This window comes from Balaenoptera physalus (genome assembly GCF_965194825.1).
Source record: "Balaenoptera physalus genome assembly, chromosome: 9".
In the NCBI taxonomy this organism is placed as follows: Eukaryota; Metazoa; Chordata; class Mammalia; order Artiodactyla; family Balaenopteridae; genus Balaenoptera; species Balaenoptera physalus.
The window spans coordinates 22,691,971-22,707,788 of record NC_138888.1 but is presented as its reverse complement, the minus strand read 5'-3'; the positions used below and the strand labels follow the sequence as shown (position 1 = coordinate 22,707,788).

General features: G+C 37.6%; 2 protein-coding genes and 1 long non-coding RNA gene across 7 annotated transcripts in view; 2 read left to right on the top strand and 1 right to left on the bottom strand.

Moving 5' to 3' along the window:
- LOC309667006 overlaps window positions 1-15,818 on the bottom strand; it is a 1,642,277-nt gene that overhangs the window by 1,462,566 nt on the left and 163,893 nt on the right. The window lies entirely within an intron of this gene.
- The window catches only part of VTA1 (vesicle trafficking 1), a 72,593-nt gene that overhangs the window by 36,933 nt on the left and 19,842 nt on the right, over window positions 1-15,818 (top strand). For all 5 annotated transcript variants that reach the window (XM_082474931.1, XM_082474928.1, XM_082474932.1 and 2 more), the window contains one exon: window positions 2,079-2,187. In XM_082474931.1, coding sequence (XP_082331057.1) covers window positions 2,079-2,187 — 109 coding nt within the window. The remainder of the gene's footprint in view (window positions 1-2,078; window positions 2,188-15,818) is intronic.
- Window positions 13,772-15,813, top strand: LOC309666555 (serine/threonine-protein kinase MARK2-like; the record flags this gene model as incomplete). The annotated part of the gene is made up of 1 exon (XM_082474035.1): window positions 13,772-15,813. The coding sequence occupies one exon, from the start codon at window positions 13,772-13,774 to the stop codon at window positions 14,750-14,752; it is 981 nt and encodes a 326-aa protein (XP_082330161.1). The 3' UTR covers window positions 14,753-15,813.

The window sequence follows — 15,818 nt, the reverse complement described above, 5'->3', positions numbered from 1 at the left end:
GGGGTGGGATATGGAGGGCGGGAGGGAGACGCAAGAGGGAGGGGATATGGGGATATATGTATACGCATATCTGATTCCCTTTGTTATACAGCAGAAACTAACACACCATTGTAAAGCAATTATACTCCAATAAAGGTGTTAAAAAAATAATAATAAATAAAAATAATAATTAAAAAAAGCACACTTTCCCTTATTGTATATATTCCTGTCTAAATTGCAAATTGCAGTTTGCTAATTGTAGCTTACCAGAACAGCCCTAAATTGAATGGCTGGGTTGACTACTAGTGTGACATGGGGTAAGTCATTTTACTTTTGTAATGCCACTTCCTCATCTCTATAATGTTGGGATTATAGAATCCTAAGAGAAAAAGATGAAGAAAGTATTATGGACTTCAGACAATACAGGTGTCACATTTAGTGATGGAAGTTATTGCCTGGCTTTCACATTGGACTCCAAAGCTCATGCCGAATTTGTTCATCCCGTTACCTCTGGCACTTAGCATAGTGCCTGACTTGAGTAAATGATAAATAGCTGTTGACTTGCTGGGAGTCAGGGTAGCTCATACGGGAATAAACATTTGAACTGAACCTAAGAGGAGAGGAGACTTTTGGCAGAAGAGGAAACCGTATGAGACAGGGAGAATAGCACGAGAAAGACTGCAGGTGAGGCAGAATCCCAGCTGGATTGAGGGAAATGGTAGGAAATGAGACTGAAGCCATGTCCACAATGTAGAAGGCCTTGAATGCCAGGTTAATCTGTGTTTTCATTGAGCCAGTCTTTTAATGTCTCAGAGCCTTAGTGTGAGTAAAACATGACCTGCCTAAATTTCAAGGTTGTGGTAAGGACCAGGTAAGGGGAAGTGGAGCAAAATATAATTGTACCTGGAAGAAAATGAGAATCAACGTATGGAACTTTTAAAAAAATGGAATATATGAGAGGATTGTTTTATAAGAGAAGAAAAGTTAAATATACAAATTCAGTAATTTGAAGGGTTACTTTTTCTTTAGGTTTCTGTATATTGTACTACTTATCTATAGTAGTATGTACAGAATCTCACATTACAGAATACTCAACTAAGTATCTGGACTGTATGCAGTACTTGTAGTTATTGATGACTTAGTGGATCTTTACAAAAGGCAAATTGCAGTTGTTTTCAACATAATAAAGTCATGTGTTCTCTCCAACTTTAATGTGCATACAGATCACCTGGGGGGTCTTGATGTAGTGCAGATTGTGATTCAGTAAGTCTGGGGTGGGCTAGAAGAGTCTACATTTCTAACAAGCTCCCAGGTGTTAGCAGTGCCACTGGTCCATGATTATAATAAAGGTCAAATGAAAATATAAACTGAAAATCAGTAGTCCATCCGAAATTCTAACAGATTCTACTGTTGTATTTTTAAAGCAAATTTTTGTCTTATTTTATAGCATGTAGCATAAATTTTAAGTCAGGATAGAAGAGGCAACTAGCAGGTTCTTCACTGATTTTCCATTTCTCTTTACAGCAATCCAGTGATGTATTATTTTCCCCTTTTTAGAACCGAGGTAACTGAGATTTAGAGCTGGTAAATAACATAAGTTAAAAGGTCAAGTTTGCGTAGCTGTCGGTCTGATGTTCATGTGTTTGCTGTAACCACTATAGCATCTTAGTTTTTTGTTTGTTTGTTTTCGTATATTTGTACAGATTAATTTTTCCCTCTTTAGTGAAAATCGTTTAGTATGTTGTTATTTTATGTTTAATTTTAAATTCAATTTAGCCTATTTCTGTCCTATGCATAAAAGTTGCAAGTTTTGCTGAAAGGACACTCCTATAGTTCCATTGTAGACCTTTTCTGAAGCACAAAACCACAAAAGAGAACTGGTAATGTGTCTTGAGGAAGATGGCTTTTCATGAAGTCTGTCAAGCCCTAGGCAGTTGGTAGAATCCCGTGATAAGGTGGGGAGATTGCCAGAATATTTCAGAGCTGTACCGTGCAAAAATAGGTTTTATCACAGAAGTATGATGTAGGTCATCATAATGTATATTTTTATTTGACTTATTTACTGCAGTCTAACATTGAGATAAAAATATTTCTTTTAGAATGTGAAACACAGAAAGTATGCAAGGTGGAAGGCAACATATATTCACAATTGTTTAAAGAATGGAGAGACTCCTCAAGCAGGGCCTGTTGGGATTGAAGAAGATAATGGTATGTATTTATCTAAGTAAAATGATTTAGTAGAATCATAATTGCTCAATATATTATTATTCAGAGTTTTTAGAAGGAGTGATACAGTTTTGTTTCCTTCATCAGGTCCAAAATCAGGTGTAAAATTATAAACTTAGGGACAAGTGAAAAATTAAGGCCAAACTGTTCTAATATCTGTCTGTGTCAACTGCTCTAATATCTGTCTCCTGCCTCTAATCAGATTTCTTTCCTACGTGGGACAGGCAATCCTTTTTTAATCTATAAAATGTTTCCAAAGAACACTGAATTTATTTTGTATATACCTGAGGTGGGTTTTTTTGGGGGAGGGGGGCAGGTAATACTTTCACATGGTTAAAAATTTATACAGTATATAAGAAATATGAAGTGAATGTCTCCTTTCCACCACACCCTTTATCTTCCCAGATTCTACTGAAACCCAAATAAATAAATAATGTTTTTAGTTTTTTGTGTATTTTTAGAGATTATTTTTTATAAATTACTAGTAAATAGGAATATATACCCTCACTTTTTTCACACAATTGGTAATACACACACTGTTCTACATCTGGTTGGTTGGTTTATTTATTCATTCATTTGGAGGACTATTTAGAATTTTATAATGCCACTCAGTAAAAAAGCAACACTACAGTTCTACATATAAATACTATGTGTAAACTATTTTTGCAGCTCTTCTAGAGAAGCAAGCTTTTATGCATCATTTCAAGTGAATTTTTTGCTATCTATTCCTGAAGGACACTTCATGATATATCCTTGTTTAATCTTGAGGTAGCCTTTTTCACATAGAATGCTTCTTACAGTCATATAATAAATGCCTTGCATTCATATAATGCCTTAAAGCTTACAGATCATTTTCATGTATATCATACCCTCAAAAATCTCCAAGAGACAGTTGATGTTATTTCTGTTTTACAGAAGAGGAAATTGAGGTTCTGGGTTTTGGCCTGCCTAATGTCATAGAACCACAGAGAAGGAGAACCAGAAGTTGAATTATTACTCAAAGTCCTTTGTTCTTTTTACTAACACTATAGCATGAATACTGTAATATTAAGTTGTTACTAAGTGTTTAAAGTTAACTATTCTAAGACATGGTTAAGTTTTGGAGTTATTTACATCATGGTGGTGAAATTGGATTTTTTCAAGCGTATTGCTACAACCTTATTTCTCACTTTTTCATTTAATATTTTGGAATGTTTTACATACTTCCTTTGCTGCTTTAATACTGACCACAGTCAGGCATGTTTTATGTCAGTCCTACTGTTTACAAAACCATTAGTCACTTCCAGTTGTCCAAAAGGAAAGATCCAAGATCCTTAGCCTACCAAGCAAGACTCACCACGATCTGGCACTGACCAGTTTTATTTCCTACTCCTATCTCCTGTTGTCTTAGTCCGCTAAGGCTGCCATAGCAAAATACCATAGACGGGGTGGCTTAAACAAAAGGCATTTATTTTCTCACAGTTCTGGAGGCTGGAAAATTCAAGATCAAGGTCCAGCAGAGTTTGGTTTCTGGTGAAGATCTACTTCCTGGCTTTCAGAGGACCACCTTCTCTCTGTTCTCATATGGTGGAGTGTCAAGGAGAGGGGGCAAAGGAGGGGGAGAAGCGCAGATCATTCCTGTTGGATTAGGGCTCCTCCCTTATGACCTCATTTAACCTGTAGTTACCTCTAAAAACCCTGTCTCCAAATACTGTCACATTGGGGGTTACGGCTTCATCATACGATTTTTGGGGTGACAGTTCAGTCCATAACACCTATATAAACCCTTTATTACATCCATAGAAGTTAACAGCAAGAAAGTACCTTTGTCTCTTTCTTTAATTAAAACCATTTCTCCCTCCTAAAATGTTCATCTTTCTTTACCTGTCTTAATCCTGCCTATCTGTAAAAGTCTTCCTTCATGTGAATTTCTGCAGAGCTATTTTATGTATGTATTTATAGTTTCGTATAAAATATATATTGTTTAATAAAGTGAGTATTTTCATAATTTATGATAATATTTATAATTTATAGAGCACATGCTAGGTGTTAGGCACTGTGATAAACGTTTTACATATATTATCTAATTTAGTCCCCATATAATTCTGTCGGTAGCTGGGCATCCCTATCCAAGCTCTAATGACTAGTTAATGGAACCTAGGATTTGAACCCAAATCTTTCTAATTCTAACGTCTATGCTCTTATTCTACATTTAAGTGGATGCATTTTTTCCTCAACCAGATAACAAGACTTAATACATATATATTTTCCCCATTGAGCCTTCCAGGAAAATGTCCCAATCAACCAATCAACTTAACTTAATCTAGTCTTCCCTTGAGAACATAGTACCAACATTATGAGAAACACTTCTGTGCTTTAGCCATGGTATAGATCCCCAAATTTGTAATGACCTCCCATTTCCTAGGACATACCCTTGTGCTTGCATTTTTAAAATCTTATACATTTCTTTCATTCATTTTTTAAGAAACTTTTTTTTTCTCTTTTAAAGTCATTTTGTCAGCATTACCTGGGTACTAGGGGTGGATAAGACATGGTCCTATTCTGTAAGAGCTTACATTCTCATGGGGAGCTATAGGTTAATAAGTAGTTATAGTACATGTTGGTAAGAAGTGGTGCCTGAGCTGAGTCTTAAAAGATAAATTGAACTAATTAAGTCAGGTAAAGAAAAAAGGGAAGGATGCTACAACTGAAAAGAAGAGCATCTTCAAAGGCAGGGAGGCAGATTGAGAACTGGCCAACTGTAAGAACTGAAAGAAGGAAAAAAAAAGAAGAAAAATGTTTTTGAGAGTGAATTGGAGAAAGATAATTCTGCAGGTTGTAAGGTGAATCCAGGAGCAGCAATCCAAATAATAAATAATGAAAATCTGGGTAACATATTGGCCAGGGAGGAATAAAGAGAAGGAAGTATAATCAATAGGATCAAGGAACAGTTTAATATGAGAGAAGAGGGAGAAAACAGAGAATGATTCCTGTTTTGGGCTTTTGTGCTCAGAGGCATGGTGATTCCATTCAAAGAAATGGCTAATACGAGATGAGCGGATTGGTGGGAAAAGTCAAGGGAAGGCATTGAGATGCTAATATGATTACTACTTGAAGAAGTTCAATCGCGATTAGATATTCTACCCAAGATTTCAGAAGAAAGGTCAAGGCTGAAAGTAGAATTTTGGAGTTGTCAGTTTGAAAGGAAGAAGTGAAGCCAAAGTAAAATGCTGGATCACCCAGGGGGAATGTGTTGCTTAAGAATTAAAACCAAAGATGGAACCAACCTTTTTTCACCTTTAGTAATCATATTAAATTGCAGTCTGAAGCAGAGGCACTTCTGTTATCTTATTACATGTAAGGTACATACACATATGTGTAGTAAATGTAAAAATGCATGTAATATTCATAATTACTCTCAAACATTTGATTTGAAAGATACTTTACTGCTTATATATGCTTATGTATGAAAATATACCATGAAAAAAATCTTTGTTTTAAACATATCATTTTACTTTTCAGTAGTATTTCAGAGGTATCATTCTAGATACACTGAAATACCTAATAAATGATCAATTTTGTTTTTCAGGCACTCTTTCAGCATCAGTGACTTTCTCTAATCCTAAACTTTTTAACCTTTTTCTCTTGAAAGTGTTACATTTTGATTATTATCTTGATCTCTTTCGTTCTGAAATGGTTGTTTTAAGCCCTCTATAATACTATAGATTATTAAATCTATGTAATTTTTATTTTGCTTTCCCAAAATTGGCTTAAATTGAGCTTGTAATTTTTATCCATTATTTTCATTCAGTTTTTATAGAGCTTCTGGATAGTAGAAAATTGTTAGCTATGGAATACTAATAATCCTCTTAGATATAAAGGAGAATATTTTCATTGTATACTTTTCAACCTGTTAATTTAAAAAATACCCTGGTGTCATAATTAGGTGTTAATGTCATAACATCTAACAGTGTCTGCTCAGAAATGGCTTACGGCTCTAAAAGAGGATGTTAGTAAATCTGAATATGTATGCGAAAACTCTTCTTTAAAACTGATTTTTCTTTTTCTCAATGTAGCATTATATTCTCTTGTGTTTTTAAATTTCATAAGATATTCTAGGTGTAAAAGGTATTATGTTTAATAAAAGTCTAATTTTCTGTCATTCTAGAATTGAATTCTAGTAAAGCTAGTAAAAAATAATAGATACTATACCTTAGTTAATTTAGAGTAAGAAAAAAAAGCATACTTAATTTTTGAAAACAGTACTATGTCACCCTTATGTCAGAAAATACTTAAGGAAGCCATATGATGGGTACAAAAAAGTGTTCTAGAAAAAATTTAGGCTCAACTGAAGGGATATCTGTTAACATTCAAACTCTAAGTTTCCATATCCACTTGGTTTCAGTATCTGCAAAATGGTATTGTTTTTAAGTGGTCAATATTAACCTATACCCCAGCAATAAAAACTAATGAAGGTGGTAATTGTTTCTTTCAAATTTCTAGTGATTTAAAGTTTCCTTCTTTTGGAAAAGCTTAAGGTATAGTTAACTTCAACATTTTTTAGTCTCAGTAAATATTTATTAAGATTGTTGGTTAGATAATATGGGAGATATAAAATAAGTCAATACATGGTTAACCTAAAACTTAAAGTGTCATAATCTAGTTTTAATGTCATAACTTTTAACTGTATCTCCTTGGAAATGGCTTACGGTTCTACAAGAACGTATCATTTTACATATATAAATTTTTTTGAAGTATTTGAAAATAAATTGGAGATATGCTCTTTTACTCCAAAAGTACTTCATTCAGATTTGATTAGTTGATTCAGTAATGCCCTCTGTAGCTTTTTTTTTCCTCCTCCAAGATCCAGCCTGGGGTCATACACTGCATCTAGTTGTCATGTCCCTTTAGTTCCTTATTAATCTGAAATGGTTCCTCAGCCTTTCTAGGTGTTTCTTCCCTTGACGTTTTTGAAGGGTACAGGCTAGTTGTAGACTGTCTGTCTCTCAGTTTGGGTTTGACTGATTTTGCCTCATAATTCGATTAAGGTTGTGCATTTTTAGCAGAAATACACCACAGTGATATAGATTTCTCTCTACCCCATATTGGAAGTATGATTCTGTTGAAATATTGGTGATATTAACTGATCACTCAGACAATGTGGTATCATCTAGATCATTCCACTTTAAATTTATTTTTTCCTTTGTTATTAATAAGTAGTTTGTGGAAGTTACTTTGAAACCATGTAAGTATTCTGTTTTTTATGACACTTTATCCACTATGTTTAGCATCTCCTGATGGTTTTCTAATACCATCCTTCCTTATATATTAATTAATTGGCATTATACTATAAGGAAGAGCTTTTCCTGTCTCCTCCATTTGTATATTTATTCATTTAATTATGTTAGTATGTGATCATGAATTTATATGCAGTGATTATAACCCAGTACTATCCATTCTTATTGTAATGGTCAAATTGTGCCAGAATCATACGGCGGTAGTTTTCCAAACTGGCTTATGTGTCTTTTTTTATATATTCCTATCCTTCTTGGAGATTTGTACTTCCTTCCTTGCTTTCTAACACTTCAGAGTGCTCCAAGTACATCTAGTTCTTTCTTTGCCCCAGCCCCTGGAATGAGCCTTTTCTTTAAAGAGCTCTGAGTCCTTTTTTAGTGAAGAATGATATTTAGAAGCCAAGTCCTGGGCACTAGCTGTACTCACTGTTACTGGTATATCATTGTTTCTGGTCCCTCTCAGAAGACAGAACAAGAAAGTATTCATTGATTCTTCAGCACTACAAATCCTTATCTTTAACTTACTCACTCATTTGTTCATGTCTGGAAAACATGATAGTCAGAATCGTTAATTCATACCACTGTAAAAAGCAAACATACAAATTAGTTGCCTGTTTGCTTAGTTATTATTTTTTAATGTAAAACCTCATGCATCTTAAATGTGTAATGCAATGACTTGGCACACAGCTCTCTAGAACATTTCCATTACCCCTAGAAATTACCTTGTACTCCTTCCCAGTCCATTCCCACCTTGAGAAGCAAATGCTTTTGTTGTTTGTTTAACCAAAAACTAGTTTTGCCTGTTCTAGAGCTTTGTATAAATGGAGTCATAATGTCAAATGGGCCCAGCATTTTTCTCTAAGCATTATATCTGTGAGATACACCCATGTGTTATGTATCAGTAGTACATTCTTTCTTACTGCTGAGTAGTACTTCATTGTATGGATACCACAATTTGTTTATCACTTCATCTTCTAGTGGACATTATTGTTGTTTACAATTTGAGGTTATGATGAATCAAGCTTCTTGACATTGAAATACATATATTTTTCAGACATATTTCACATGCTATATGTGAACACATGGCATATTGTCGATTCCTCTGGGTCAATAGCTACAGCAGAATTGCTGTTTAATTTTTAAGAAACTCACAAACCATTTTCTGAAGTTAGTGTACCACTTATACTCTCATCCGCAGTGTATTAGTTTCTGTTGCTCTGTATCCTTGCTTACACTTGGTATTGTCAGTAGTATGTTTAAATATAGCCATTCTGACCCATGTGTAAGGGTTCTACATTGTGATTTAAGTTGCATTTTCCCAATGACTGTGATACTGAGCTCTGCGTGTATTGGCTTTTTATATATCTTTATTTATGAAGTATCTGTTTAAATCTTCTACCCATTTTTTGTGGTAAAATAGACATATACTATAAAATTTACAATTTTAACCATTTAAATGTACAGTTGACTGTCATTAAGTACACTCAGACTGTTTAGCCTGTAACCACCGTCCATCTCCAGAATGATCTTCATCTTCTCAAACTGAAATTCTGTGTCCATTAAACAATAACTCCCCTTTACTCCCACCACCCCCAGCCCCTGGTAACCAACTTTCTCTTTTCTGCCTCCGTGAATTGACTACTCTAGGTAACTTATCTCAGTGGAATCATACAGTATCTGTCCTTTTGTGACTGGCTTATTTCTTTTAGCATAATGTCCTGCAGGTTCATCCATGTTGTAGGATGTGCTGGAATCTCATTTCAAAGCCTGAATAATATTCTATTGTATGTGTATACCACATTTTGGTTATCAGTCATCCATTGATGGGTGTTTCGGTTGTTTCTATCTTTTGGCTATTGAAACCAGCTTTGATCCCTGGTTGGGGAACTAAGATCCTGCAAGCCTCGCAGTGTAGCCAAAAAAATAAATAAATAAGCCTCTCTTTTTTTCTAATATAAACATTTAAAACTATCAGTTTTCTTCTAGGCACTGATTTAATGTCATCCCACAAATTGTGATGTCATTTAATTCAAAATAACTTCTATTTTCTTTGTGTTTTCTTTTTTGGGGAATGGATTATTTAGAAGTATACTGTTTAATTTTAAAATATTTGGGCTTTTCTAGCTGTCTAAATTTAATTCTGTTTTGGTCAGAGAACATTTTTTTGTAAGATTTCAGTATTTCAAAGTTCATTAAGGTTTGTTTCATGGCCCAAAATGTTATCTGTCTTTGTGAATGTTGCATGTGCATTTGAAAAGAATGTATTCTGCATTTATTAGATGTGCTGTTCTGTGAATATGAATTATATAAGGGTATATTTTAATTAATATTTTAATTGATATTTTATTCTCCAACTATGGGGATTTTACTAGTCCTGTCAGCTTTTTTTCACTAGAAACTTTATTTTATTAGGCACATACACCTTTACAATTGCTTTTTTTTTAATATATGTATATTTATTTATTTTTGGCTGTGTTAGGTCTTCGTTGCTGCACGTGGGCTTTCTCTAATTGTGGCAGGTGGGGGCTGCTTTTCATTGCGGTGCTCATTGCGGTGCACCGGCTTCTTATTGTGGTGGCTTCTCCTGTTGCAGAGCATGGGCTCTAGGTGCGTGGGCTTCAGTAGGTGTGGCATGCAGGCTCAGTAGTTTTGGCTCGCGGGCTCTAGAGCGCAGGCTCAGTAGCTGTGGCGCACGGGCTTAGTTGCGCCGCGGCGTGTGGGATCTTCCCGGACCAGGGCTCGAACCCGTGTCCCCTGCATTGGCAGGTGGATTCTTAACCACTGCACCACCAGGGAAGCCCTACAATTGCTTTTTTTTAAAATCGACCTAACCTTTTTATCATTATGAAACATCCAATTATATCTCTGCTAATATTCCTTGACATGAATTCTGTTTTGTCTGTTACTGAAATTAGCCACTTTCAGCTTTTGCCTCTTGATATTTACATGGTATCTATTTTCATCCTTTCAGTTTAAACATATCTGAGTCTTAAAGCACATAAGTGTGTCTTTTATTTTTCAATCTTTCAAAATCAGCCTTCAAACTAGTGTTTAGCCATTTACATTTCATGTAATTATTACTATATTTAAGCCTACTGTTTTTGCCATTTGTTTTCTGTTAGTCCCATCTGCTTCTATTCCCTCTTACAGTGTTCTTTTCTCTGGTGAATTTTTCTTCTTTCATTCATTATGACTACATTTTTCTCTGCGGCCTTGAATGTATTTATAGTACCTGCTTTAAAGTTATTTTCTGCTAATTTCAGTATCTGGGTCATGCTGGGGTCTTTTTCTGTAGGTTCTCTTTTTCTACTGACTCTGGTCACATTTTCCTCCCCCCCGCCCCCATATTTCTAATAATTTTTATTATTGATAACCTCTTGTAGCTTTGCATTCAGTTATCTTCCTCTGCAAAGTCTTGATTCTTGTTCTAGCAGACGGTTAACTTGCCTGAACTCAAACACTGCCCCTCTTTTCTTTCAGCTTTAAGGCTGTTGCTTTCTTCAGGCCCCTTAGAATCTTCCCTGAGTGTGCATGCATAGTTCAGGGCCATATAGATATTTAGTTGAAGTTCGTACACACATTTGAAGGCTCACTTCTCTGCAACTCTTTCTTTTGCATAGACTTTTGGGTGCCCTCAGGTGAAAAACCACATGAAAGCAGACTTTACCTGGTGAGATTTCCTTCCTCAAGGGCCATCTTCACTTTAATTTCTACCAGCTTTTGATCACTTGCCAGTATCTTTAAAAAGTGTTGGGGGGTTTTTTGTTTGTTTGTTTGTTTTTCCTTCCCAGATGTATTAGTGTTAGAGTTCTCTAATATGGGAGAAAATGATATGTATATAAAGTATACATACATCTACAACTTTACTTAGTAAAATTCCCAAAAGTGGCTCTCTTATTACTCCTTTCTACATAGACAGCTCAGTGTGAAATTTTATTCCTTTGTTTTTGTTGATTAATTTGTTGAACAACACACAGGTAATCGTTTAATAACTAGTAAACAATAAATATTGAGTAAAAGGCAGCTGTCAGAAAGTAGAGTTCTTATGGAGAGCATAAATGTGACATGTTTTGCCAAAAATGTCCTCCATTTTTCATAAATTTAAAGAATGGGTTTAAAGAAAATTTATTTTTAAGAAAATTTTTTTCCCAGGTATTTTTTATTGTAATAGCATTCAAGGTGGTATTTGGAATACCGGTTCTGAGACTTCTGTGCACATGTTACTAGTGTTCCTCTGCTCCTTTTCTTGAAGACTGCTCTTGTCCCTCTTGCCTCAAATCCATCTATCTTGTAGCTTGTTATTGAGCTGCTGCATTCCAAGGGACCCGACCTTGGTTAACCTTTGTACTGGAGACAGAGACACTATGATTTCCAAATGCAATCCTTGAGGTCAGACACATACATTCATTTTAGAGACCAATCAGACTTTTCCCCCAAATTAAAAAAGGCAGTATTAGAAACAAGGTGATGATTTGTATGTGTGTGTGTTTTATTATATATTAGTCTCTTAAACAGAAAACAAAAAGTGGAGCTACAAACCAAAGTTACAATAGTACTAGCTTTTCTCATTGCCCGTCTATCTACTATTACCAGAGGTCTTTATTTCTTCATAAGGCTTTGAGTTACTGTGCAGGGTCCTTGACTCCAACCTGAAGAACTCCCTGTGGCAGGCGGGTCTGGTGGTTAAGAACTCTCTCAACTCTTGATTAACTGGGAATGTCTTGATTTCTCCCTCATTTTCGAAGGAAAGTTTTGCTAGATATAGGATTCTTGGTTGATGGTTTCTTTCCTTCAACACTTCAAGTACATTGAGCCATGCCATCTGGCCTCCGAGGCTCCTGATGAGAAATCTGCTCATGACCTACCTTCCTGGGAAATCTCTCAGCTTCATAGACTTTCATAATGTACCTTATCGTGTCTTATGCAACAGAACATTTTGTGTAGTATCGTGAAGTCAGTTAAGTTGTAACATTATTTTGAGACTAGAATTTAAGGAAAAGGAATTGAATATTTCAAGTGTAGACCTTATGAGCTCTTTAAAATTATTACCCATTTTCAAACTAGAAATAAAAAGGCCACTGAAGTATCCTACAGATTTTAATTTATAACAAAGTGAATACGAATATCTAATAACACACGTAAAGAAAAATGTCTTTGGGATCCTTTTTCCTAAGTGTAAAGGGGCCTTGAACTCAAAAAGTGAGAGAACCACTGTGGTTTATCCCCAGCTGTGATGCGTTCATTTCTTGCTCTGACCTCAGAGTGCACCACTGTGATGTACTTCACAGAGCCCTATAAAAGAGAAAGCTGGGCCCAGGTTTTTGGTCCTTAGAGCCCAGGAAGCTGCTTTTGGTGACCTGACGGCCTTGGACCTACAGTTAGCTTGTTTTTTCCTTGTTTCTGCCATTTTGTTGATTTTTGTTTCTCATTTCTCTACTCTTTTTTATTTGCCTCATTGTTCTTTCTACAGTTAGCATAGTCAATATTGTTGGTATAGTTAGCACAGTTGGTATAGTTAATAGTTTATTAGCATAGTTAGTGTAGTTAGTACTAGTTAGCGCTGTTGGCATAGTGAGTATTGTTGGTATAGTTAATACTTGATTAGCATAGTTAGTGTAGTTAGTACTCGTTAGCGCTGTTGGCATAGTGAGTATTGTTGGTATAGTTAATACTTGATTAGCATAGTTAGTGTAGTTAGTACTAGTTAGCGCTGTTGGTACAGTTAGCATAGTTAGCGTTGTTAGTAGAGATAGCATACTTAGCACTGTTAGTACAGTTAGCGTTGTTAGTTAGCGTTGCTAGGTAGTGCTGTCAGTCAGTGTAATTAGCAGATCACCATGATGCAGGGCCTCACAGCCAACTCTGCTGACAAGGAGGTTCATATTGATGACTTCGAGATCCTCCGCACCATTGGTGAAGGCACCTTCAGTAAAGTGAAGTTGGCCCGGCACATTCTGACCGGGACACAGGTGGCTGTGAAGGTCATAAAGAAAAGGCGTCAGAGCTTCTCAAGTGCCCAGGCACTTTTCCGGGAAGCGTGCAGTATGAAGGCTCTGAATCACCCCAATATTGTAAAACTGCTGGGGGTGATCGACACAGAGGAGACAATTTTCTTGATAATGGAGTACCTCAGTGGGGGGGAAATGTCCCGCTATTTGAAGATCCATGGCCGTATGACAGAGGCGCAGGCCCGAGGCCCGTTCCAGCAGCTGGTCTCTGCCCTGCAACACTGCCACCAGAGGGGCATCGTGCACCGGGACCTGAAGCCAATGAACCTCCTCTTTGATTGCAATATGAATATCAAACTTACAGACTTTGGCCTCAGCAACACGTGTGACACTGGCCTACTGGACACGATCTGCGGCACAGCCCCTTACTGTGCCCCGGAAATCTTCCTGGGGCAGAGCTACAGCGGCCCTGCGGTGGACGTGTGGAGCCTGGGAGTAGTGCTCTACACCATGGTAACTGGGTCCCGGCCCTTTGTGGGAAAAGACTTACAGCAGCTGCGGAAGCAAATCCTACAAGGGCAGTACCCCATCCCACCTTATCTGTCTTTGGAGATAAGGGATCTATTACAAAAAATGATTGCCCTCAGCCCCAGTGACAGAGGCACCTTACCTGACCTCATGAGACATGCTTGGTTAAACATGGGCCAGAAGGAGCCACTCCAGCCACCCTGTGCAGAGGACCGGGAGGTGACAATGGTGAGGACTCCGGGCTTGACTTGCGACCAGAGCCAGGACACTGAAACAGGCAGTGTGAGCTCCATGAAACCCAACGTGGGGGTCTCCATCATAACTGTGAAGCCCTTGTCTTTCGGGGACCTCAGTGGCAGTGAACTTGAGCCTCCTCCAAGCCCTGTGGTGTCCTCCCTGCAAACCAGGTGGCCCTACCAGAGAAAAAGTGTGCAGCTGCAGGAAGACCAGCAGGCAGGGCAGAAGACCGGTGAGTCTGCCTGTCCCCCACCCAGCCTGGAGTCGAGGACTGCCACCCCCAGCCCAGCCCCCCAGTGTGGCACTTGGACATCCACCTCCAGCAGCAGCAGGATTGGAGCCCCAGATGGAACCAGCTGCTCCTTGTGTGTGTCCAGCACTGGAAGGTCCTCCCACACTGGGCAGCCTGAGAGTGTGTCCTCATCCACTCTCTCTGGCCACAGCCAGAAAAAGCAAGGGGTGGCTGGGAGAATCTGGAACTTTATTTTGAAACATCTTTGTTACAAGCTGCCCAGCAAGATGCGTCATAATAAAGTGAGCCCATGTGAACCCCATGGATGACCGAGGCAGGAAGGTCAGGCCGCCGCGCTCCCTGGGGCCCGGTCCAGTGGAGGATAGTGTGTTCTCTGCACGGCCTTCAGAAGCATCGTATCCAAGACCCTGGCCAGCTCAGAGGATGGTCCGGAGCAGCCCGGGCGACCGAAAGCGAGGCCACCGTGGCTGCAGGTCTGCCCCTCAACCCCCACCTGGGTGAAAACTTCAGAGACTGGACTGTCATTCCTGGGGCACGTCTCCCCTCCCCTACTCTTCTGTCTTCCGTGTTGGTGGGGGAGGGGGATAGTTCTTGTTCCAAGAACTCCTTGGTTCTTCCAATTCTGGTTAATAAACTTGATGCTCCAGAAAAAAAAAAAAAAATATATATATATAATATATGCAAAGATTTTACAGAGTTGGAAAGTATTAATTTAAAGAAATGTTGATCATACTGCCAGGCACAACTAAGTGTTTTAAGAAAAGGAAAAAAATTAGAACAATTATTTTAAGAGAAGCTGCTTATCAATTGCATTAAATAGAATTACATTCAAATGTCTGTCATGTCTGTATAGCAAAATAAGAATATTTGGCATTTCTATTTCAAAATACAGATCTTCCTCGACTTACAATGGGGTTATATCCTGATAACCCATTATAAATTGGAAACATAATTTGAAAATGCATTTAATACACCTACCCTACTGAACATCATAGCTTAGCCCAGCCTACCTTAAAAGTGCTCAGAACACTTACAGTAGCCCACAGTTGGGCAAAGTCATCTAACACAAAGCCTATTTTATAATAAAGTGTTGAATATCTCATGTAATTTACTGAATAGTATACTGAAAGTGAAAAACAGAATGGTTGTAAGTGTGTCGGTTTTTTACCCTTGTGATTGCGTGGCTGACTGGGAGCTGTGGGCGCAGCTGCCCAGCATCACAGAGAGTACTACACTGCATATCACTAGCCTGGGAAAAGATCGAAATTCAAAGTATGGTTTCTACTGAATTCCTATCACTTTTGCACCATCGTAAAAAGAACCCGTGACTCAGGGACTGTCTGGACCTCATTTAACATTGCATGTGTATTATAT